At 37.5% G+C, this 8,712-nt stretch overlaps 1 protein-coding gene across 1 annotated transcript in view; it reads left to right on the top strand.

Annotated features, from left to right (window-relative positions):
• The window catches only part of LOC106518757 (nodal modulator 1-like), a gene marked incomplete at its 5' end in the record, with an annotated part of 30,042 nt that overhangs the window by 2,509 nt on the left and 18,821 nt on the right, over positions 1-8,712 (top strand). Inside the window, 13 exon segments of the mRNA XM_014010155.1 lie at positions 117-283; positions 381-495; positions 1,449-1,546; positions 1,724-1,907; positions 2,037-2,167; positions 2,790-2,945; positions 3,034-3,112; positions 3,194-3,373; positions 4,600-4,812; positions 5,258-5,347; positions 5,435-5,480; positions 5,568-5,668; positions 6,172-6,278. Of these exon segments, the coding sequence (XP_013865609.1) occupies positions 117-283; positions 381-495; positions 1,449-1,546; positions 1,724-1,907; positions 2,037-2,167; positions 2,790-2,945; positions 3,034-3,112; positions 3,194-3,373; positions 4,600-4,812; positions 5,258-5,347; positions 5,435-5,480; positions 5,568-5,668; positions 6,172-6,278 (1,667 nt within the window).

Consider the following 8,712-nt stretch of genomic DNA (forward strand, 5'->3'; position numbering starts at 1 on the left):
ATTTATTATTACACATCAGGACAAATGAAAAGACCAAGTTCATGTAAAAAGAAAAAAATACTGTATATAGTTTATATCAAATTTCACAAAAACTAGTACAGCTGAACTATTGAAACGTTGCTTCTCCTGTTTTGCAGGTGCATTTCATCGTGGATCTAATTAATGAGTATCTGCCCTCGATTGTTATGACCTTGGCCAACTTCGTCACACCCATTCTCTTCGCTGTGATCATCAACTACGAGGACTACTCACCTGCCTTTGAGATCCGCTTCACTCTCATGCGGTACAGCGGACTTCCAAACATCGACGTCACATCTTCCTCATGAAGTTAGCTTGAACAGCTACTGTCATTGTGTCTTTCTCTCCTCTTTTCTCTTTAGATGCGTCTTCATGCGGCTGACCAGTATTGCAGTTTTGCTGTACTCTCTCTGGTGTCAGATCATTGACTGCGATGGTCCCTCGTGTGAATGTGGTTACAATCACAAACTTTATTCTGTAAGTTTCTGGTGTTCTCACGAACCTCCCTTTAGCAGCACCTGTTGATGTTCACCTCTAAACTATGAGGACCAAAACTGACATAATTAGACTTACACTTACATTACACTTAAAATTCACCAATAAAAATAAAAAGGGGATTTTTACCTCATGTTTTATTATTTAATTGACCTTCGTATTTATATTTCCAGCTTAGTTCTAATAAATTACATGTTTTAGCTGATAATTTGAAATTTACTGCTTTAAGTATATATTGTTTGTGTCTCTTAAATGTTTATATTTATTTATTTTTATAATTTTTCCCATAAGTCTTTTTATTTCCATGTGTTTTTACATTTCTCTGTCTCCTGTTTTTTCATTATCTTGTGCAATTTTGTCACATTATGCAAATAAGGTGGGCGGCCCTTCTTGGGTCAGCTCCACTTCTATTGGTCAACAGACAGGAAGGAGCAGGATCCATGTGCAGATCTACTCTGCATGCTTGTGCTGCCTCAGTTTAGCTTAAAGTTTAAAGCTTAGATAAAAACAAAGGCAAGGAGGAAAACACTTAACTGTGCCTTTGTTTTTAACTTAACTAAACAGTAAAATTGAAATTATGTGCTAAAATATATAATTTATTAGAACTAAGCTGGGGAATAAATGTGAACGTCAATTAATTTATAACACATGAGGTAAAGTACCCCTTTTTATTTTAATTGGTGAATTTTAAGCATATTTATTTAAATTTCTGGTTTTATTTTTAATTATGCCAGTTTTGGTCCTCCATACAAAACATGTTATTATTATTTTTTTTATTAACGATGAATCTTATTTTTCTATCAACACAAATCTCTGTTCACACACTATCCTAACCTCTCAGAAACTAATCATGGTTCTGTAAAAATGACACTTTAGAGGTTAAAATARAAGACACTATAAGAAGCTTAATTTTTTTTATTTGTTTGGTTCTGCAGTGCTGGGAGAGTCGTGTGGGCCAGGAGATGTACAAACTCACCATCTTCGACCTCATCATTGTTGCTGCAGTCACCATCTTTGTGGAGTTTCCTCGAAAGTAAGAATCCTTCTCCCAAAAWAGAAGAAATAAAACCTTTTATTTCACAAAGGCTTGTAGCTCTCAGTGTGACATGTTAGAATTCTGAATAAATTGAAGACATTTCCTTCWGGTAAATTCCTCCACAGTCGTTTTTGTTGCCACGTTCTAACAGCTGTAATGCCCTGTCCTCCTCAGGATGCTTGTAAAATACTGCCAGTGTGGCCTGACCAAGTGGTGGGGGGAGCAAGAGTTTTCTATTCCTCAAAATGTCCTGGGAATAGTTTACGGTCAAACCATCTGCTGGATCGGCACTTTCTACTGCCCCCTTCTGCCYGCCATCTGCACCATCAAATACTTCTTCATCTTCTACATCAAAAAGGTTGGCTCTTTGTTGGAGCTATTGTTTTTTTTATTAAACATGTAGAAATCAGAAAGGATGTCGAAACTTAAAAATAAGTCCTCAGTTTTAGTTTTTCCTTTTATTTATTTTTATTTACTTATTTTTTAGGTATCGTTAATTCACAACTGCCGTCCAGCTACACGCTCGTTCCGAGCATCGAGCTCCACGTTCTTCTTCCTCGGGGTGTTGCTGATCGGCCTGAGTATGGCCTGCGTGCCAGTAACGATCAGTATAGCGCAGTGAGTCTCCTCATGTTTTAACTCATGGTTGAGAGGGGCCGGGGCTACGCATTACTGCAATGTTTGATTAAACCTTAAAGGAAAGTATCCACATAGTTGTGGGCTAGATCTGGACTCAAGCTAGCAGACTGCTGTGGGCCAGGTCTGGCAATGATGGTACTGTTTTTAAGGTGGCCATTTGGTGGCCCATGGACCACCTCTGGGCCCCCAAATGGCATTATTTGGGCCGAGCGTTAGCGCGCTGTGTGGGCCAGACAAATTTAGCTGATTGGCTAACCACATTAAAATATTTACACCGTTTTTTTTTAGGGTTTTTTGCTAAAAATGTGCATTTATTGTGTATTTTATAAATTTTTAAAACAAGAAGAATACAATACAAAAGTTAAAGTGCCCATAAACTGACGAGCTGAACGTTTTGGTTTCTRAAATGGCTAAAATGGCACAAAGTATGCAGAGAATTGCAAAATGATATGGAGAAACAATGCTGTGAATGCTAAATCCGTATTGACCCAATTCAACTTTATTTGTTTACATCTTTATTTCAAAAATTTCTGACTAAATTAGTAAAATGTTCTGGCTTCTGTTTAGGCTGGTACTAATTTAATCTTAATTTTTGTCCCAGGATCCACTGTTCCCAGGCTTGTGGACCGTTTGTTAACTACACCACCTCCTGGGAGGCGCTGCCAGCCGCGGTGTCGGAGCTTCCACGAGGAGTCCAAACTTTCTTCTACGCTCTCTCGTCRGAGACCTTCGCCGTCTCTATCTTTGTTGTTACATTGTCTGTGTTCACGCTGGGATTTTAAGATTCATTAAACCRTTTTCTTATTCTTTGTTTGGCTGTTAGGTAAAATGTTTCTCTCCTACAGCTTGGCCATGTTTTATGTGATTGCACTGGCTGGAGCTCACAAGAAAGTGATCAGCCAGCTAAGGGAGCAGCTCACCATGGTTTGTTTATTAGTTTCTCTGAGGAATCTGCTGATTTGACTTTGCCCATCACTACCATCACTGTGTCCTTTGGTTCCTCAGGAGGGAAAGGACAAACGCTTCCTGATCCAGAAGATGTTCCAGGCCCAGGAGAAATTAAAAACTGAATCCAGGCAGCGCAGCAGCCGGAGCCCCCGGAGCCCCTGCTACCACACCAGCTTTGCCTCCAATTTCCCTGCAGCGATGTGTCTGTCACACTCACCGCCAGCCTCCTCCACACAAGTGTGAAGGAAGGAGCAAACGTGACTGGAAAACAAATCCGTGTACAACACTGGAGCTAGATCAGTATTTTCTCTTTTTTGGTTTTTATTTTGAACACTAACACTTGTGCACCTCCGCAGACCTGCTAACAGCAGTGTCTCTAGACTTTTAAAAGTTTTTCTTTTAAAATCAGAATATTGTTGAACAATATCAGGACAGATATTAAGGTCAGTTTAGTGTTATTCTGTATTGTTTTTTTTTACTTTTGTTGTTTCCTTCTAAGAAGGCCTCTGTTTCTTCAAACTATTTGACTTGTTTGTAAAACTTGTTTTTAAATCTTGAGCACTTTTAAGCATTTTATTGCTGCCTTTTTTTCTACATCTACAATCTGTTTATAACAGTTTTTATGAATGCAAATTATTACAAAAGTCTTAACGTGCATTAAATGAATACTAATTGTTATAATGCACAACTTATAAGTTTGCATGTATTGTTATGAAAACATTTCTTAAATTTGAGACTTTTGTCACTTTTGCGTGATAGTTTTATTTGTACTGTTGTGGATTTATTTAGATTTGGGTGATAACTGTTTCACATTGCTGTGAACAGTTTTATTGTTTAAACCATTTTACACAAAAAAAATAAAGTTTTTATGTGTTTTGATGTAATTTGTTTTTTGTTGTCTTTTGATATTTGTCTGTGTAATTTGCTTAGTTTTGTGCTTTCTGTGGTGTGTTGGTTTTATTTTGTTTCACTTTAAATTTCTTCTTTTTATGAGGTATTTGTTTTATTGAAAAAAGATCTTTACAAATACAAATACAAAGAAGGAACAGGACAGAGTAACAAAGCATGTCAGTGGTATAGGCTTCTACAAAATACATTTTAATACAAAAAAACATTATGACAAATTAAATATATTCATTAATCTACAGCCTTGTATGTTTACAGCTTTCTTATAGTGTTAACATAACTTAATTACCTTAACCAAAAATATCGCCTTGCTGCTCAAAAGTGCTATATAAATAAATGTTACCTTATCAAAACAGGAAAGAAACAGTATGTAATTTTCCAAATATTATATTAAGATTTATTGTCAGTCTTCTGTTTAGATTAGTGTTCTTTCCATGAAAACCACAAATGATGTGCACATCATTTTTTGTATGTTTTGACTCTGTGTAGTTTCTTTAAATGTCCCTCCGCGCCGCCAGAGGGCGCTGCGGAGCTAACTCTCGGCTTCTCATTGACAGCTCAGCTGGGACGAAACCGGAAGCAGCGTGCGGTGTATGGTGGACAAGTCAGTCAAAATGTTGAAAATTACGATTAGGGCAGATTTGGGTTCTATGTGGATTTTGTTCGGATTAATATATTCTCAGATCCTGACCGTGTCCTCGGATGATATTGTGGTGGCGTGTGGCGGGTTTGTGAAGTCTGATGTTGAAATAAACTACTCCCTGATCGAGGTAAGGTAAACCTCCAGCTAGCTAGCTGCTAACTATTAGCCGGTTATGGTAGCGAAGCAAATGTTAGACTGAGCTGTTTTACTGAATGTCTGAATGACCAACTCGCTTTAATCACCACCTGATAATCTGTGAAACACAGTTTGCCCAGATTAATCTAGTTTTATTTGAATATTAAATGTAATTGTTCGTGCAGATAAAATTTACTGTAAACCTTTAACCCGTGTATGAGAGGAGGATTTATGGGCTCCTGTCTTAATCCCCTTCATTGAAGCCTTAAGAAGATTAAACACTTGCCTCAAAGTTGTAAAAATGCCTCATTTAGAATAGTTTTGTTTTTAATAACTCAATTTATTTGCCATAAAGCTGCTCATCAATGCCTTGCAAATGTAATATTTATGGTAATCTCAGCTAATCTCACTGCATGTGTGTCCTTTTTCATTTGCAGATTAAACTTTACACCAAACAAGGTTCACTAAAATATCAAACAGACTGCGCTCCCATTAATGGTTACTTCATGATCCCCCTCTATGATAAGGTATGAAAACCACTGGTGAGAACTGCTGAGTTAATTTTTCCCAATTGTGACTATAATCCAGTTTTTAATTTATTTCTTTTTACACAGGGGGATTTTGTTTTGAAGATTGAGCCGCCTCTGGGCTGGAGTTTTGGTAAAGCCACCCGTTGCAAAAACTAGCAATAAAATAGCATTATGATGAAGGTTTGTAATTTTTGTTTTGCGCTTGGATTGTCTCCAGAACCTACCAGTGTCGACCTGCATGTGGATGGAATCAGCGACATCTGCACCAAAGAAGAAGACATCAATTTTTTTTTCACAGGATTCTCAGTCTCAGGAACGGTGAGAATTAATTGTGTAACAGTGGAATTGATGGCATCACATCGACAGTAAACAACATGGAGGGAAACGGCAGGCCAGTAGTTGAATATTTGTGCTGCACACACAATCCTCAGGATCCAAATCCAGACTCTTACTTTAGCTTTCAAGCTTTGAAGCATTTCAAAGCTTCTTTTACATATCTCACAATCACTCACTGCATTCTGTTTCATTGATGCGAACAGGGTCAGGACCGTGCAGCGAGGTCTGAGGAGCTGTGTTTGCATGTCCTTCTGCAGGTTTTATCAAGCAATATTTTTCTGAGACACAGACACTGTCTGATAAGATTCTGATTTATTTTTCATGAGTGCATAAAGTAAATTATTTCATGTGAAACGATAAACGGTTGCAGCCTGGCTGTTTTCAGCATAAATCACTCTCCACAGGTGAAGCGTTTCTGATGCATTTCCAGTGTTTCTGTAAAGTTGTGTGTTGCGTGACTCGTGGTGTTCCTGTGTGTTGTGCAGGTTCTGAGTAAGGGCCACCCCCTGGGCCCCGCAGGAGTGGAAGTCAAACTGAGCCGAGCTGGATCAGAAGAGAAACTCCTGAGTGTCGTCACACAGCCGGGGGGGAAGTAAGTGACCCATAACTCTGAGTTTAATAAGGTTAAGGGCTGCAACTAATGATTTATTATTATAATCGATTAATTGTTGGATTATTATTTTTTTTATTAATCAATGAATTGGGAAAAAAACTTTTTAATTTCAACCTCGTTATTCCAAAGTAGATAAACTGGACTGACATAGCAAATTGCACAAAAAACTGGTTGCTGTTGGAGAATTCTGTTACTTTAATAGTAAAGAGGACCTATTGTGGGTTCCGTGAACAAGTTAGGATACATTTGATAAAAAAAAAAAAAAAAACATGTTCATGAAGCTCAGATAGTGAGTTTTCACCTTTTCAGTTCTGCCTGTTCTGAGCTCCCTTCAGTCCTTGGGTAAATCCTGCTGTGGGCTGGTAGAAGTTTCCAAAGTAGTCCATTGTGAAATTATTTTCAAAAACTACAACTTTCTTTGGCAATATTGCTAGAACATTAACATCAACAATAAAATCAAATAAAAATAAAATTAAGCCGCGCATCTCTGTTCTCCACGACTGTTGTAAAAACAGCAGCACTAATGTGGTCGTCCTGTGAAGAAGTGGGCGGAGTCTCCACTTGGGTTATCAGGTGAGGGGCTGGGCTCGCCTTGGCGTTGCTGCGGTATCTGGATTGTAACGTAACAATCTGCAGGTTTCTGAAACAGCTCATTTGCTGACACTAAAAACACAGTTTGTATGTTGCCTAAAAACAACTGTGAGTGTTTATTTGGCACCTGGACTGTTTCTGGAAGCAGTACAGACCCAAATGGAAGCAAAAAAAAAGCATGTAAAAAAGTGAATTTTGCAAAATAGGTCCCCTTTAAATTGTAATGCATAAATAAGTAAATATTTGTCAAACAGCTTCAGTAAAAAATGAATACACAAAAATATACACAAATGTGTGCTAAATGCCTGGAAGTCTAAATATTTTCTCTCCGAGAGCTTTAAAAATGTGTCCTAGACTGCAGTGTTTCCCAAAGTTGGGGTCGGGACCCAAAATGGGGTCCCGAAACATCAAGGTGGGGTCCTGAAAAGATTTTCTGAATTAGTTACATTTTTGCCTTAGTTGGTACAAAGGAGTGAGGTTAGTGTATTTAAAATGGATAAATGTAGTATAAAAAATTGTTACTACGCCCATGTTTTGTTGACCTGATACAAATGTTTATCATCCAAAAATAGTTGGGGCCACAGGTCCCTGCTACTTTTATTTTGTGGGTCAAAAGCTGAAAAGTTTGGGAACCACTGCACTTTGGTTCCCAAAGTTGGGCTTGGGACCCAATTAAGGGTCATGAAGCACCTTGGATAATCTCCAGAAATCAATTTAAAGGTTAATAAAATAATTGCTGATGTAATATTTTCTGTATAACTATTACAAAAACACAAAATAAGTATAAATAAGTATTTATGTTTGTGCACAAGCTGTTTAGATTGTCAGAAAGCCTGTGTTTTTAGGGTTATTAACAAAGTTCATGTACTCAGACCAGTAATATTTGGGGTCACAAGTTTTTGCCATGGATATTTTGTGGGTCAGAAGATAAAAAGTTTGGGAACCACTGTCCTAGAGGGCAGAGTGTAACCTGAAATAAAAGTGTGAACTATCCTAGTGAAGTCTTTATCTTTGACCGTGGACAGTCTCATGGACAGTCGTCTCGTGGACAGTCTCATGTCAGTGACGATCATGTTAAGAAGACTTTCAGTCAAGACAGCTAGGTTAAGACATGTGTCTTCACTCAGTTTGCTTCTGTCAGCAAATTAAAAATTAAAGCGCAATCATAAATTTATCATAAATTAGTTTTAAAATGGTCTCCAAACAATATTATTATTGTCTCTCGCAATAATTTCTGAGACAATTTATCGTCCAGCAGGACTTGTTATTGTGACAGGCCTACAGGTCAGTGCTGGCTGTAAACTCATCAGGATCAGCCCAATTAAAGATGGCTGCCACAGCTAATTAGCGTTAGCAGACACAAAAATGGTTATAGCTCAGTTTTTACAAACTTTGAGCTGAATTTATTGCAGTAGTCGATGACTCATTCCTCCTGATATAATATTCTGAAAACTAATGTGTTGTAAGATCTCACTATAATGTAATAACTATGTTATAAAGCAGGGGTTCTTAATCTTTTTGACCTCGGGGCCCAATTTGTTGAACATAAAGTGACACGAGGCCCAGTCACACATTACCAATTATGGATCAAAATGATAATTATTCTTCTCTAAATCTTGGTTTAATTTTTATTGTATTTACATCATAACTAAACTATCATAACTAACATGACTAAATTAAATACACTTACAGTTTAAAAGTAAAACTCCTGTCAAATAACCATATGATATGATTATGACAAACATTTTTGTATTGTATTCTGCCCATAACAATTATTTGAACAAATACAAAGTCAGTCAACAGACACTTGGCTTATCAGCAC

This window comes from Austrofundulus limnaeus, unplaced genomic scaffold (genome assembly GCF_001266775.1).
Source record: "Austrofundulus limnaeus strain Quisiro unplaced genomic scaffold, Austrofundulus_limnaeus-1.0 Scaffold66, whole genome shotgun sequence".
Lineage (NCBI taxonomy): Eukaryota > Metazoa > Chordata > Actinopteri > Cyprinodontiformes > Rivulidae > Austrofundulus > Austrofundulus limnaeus.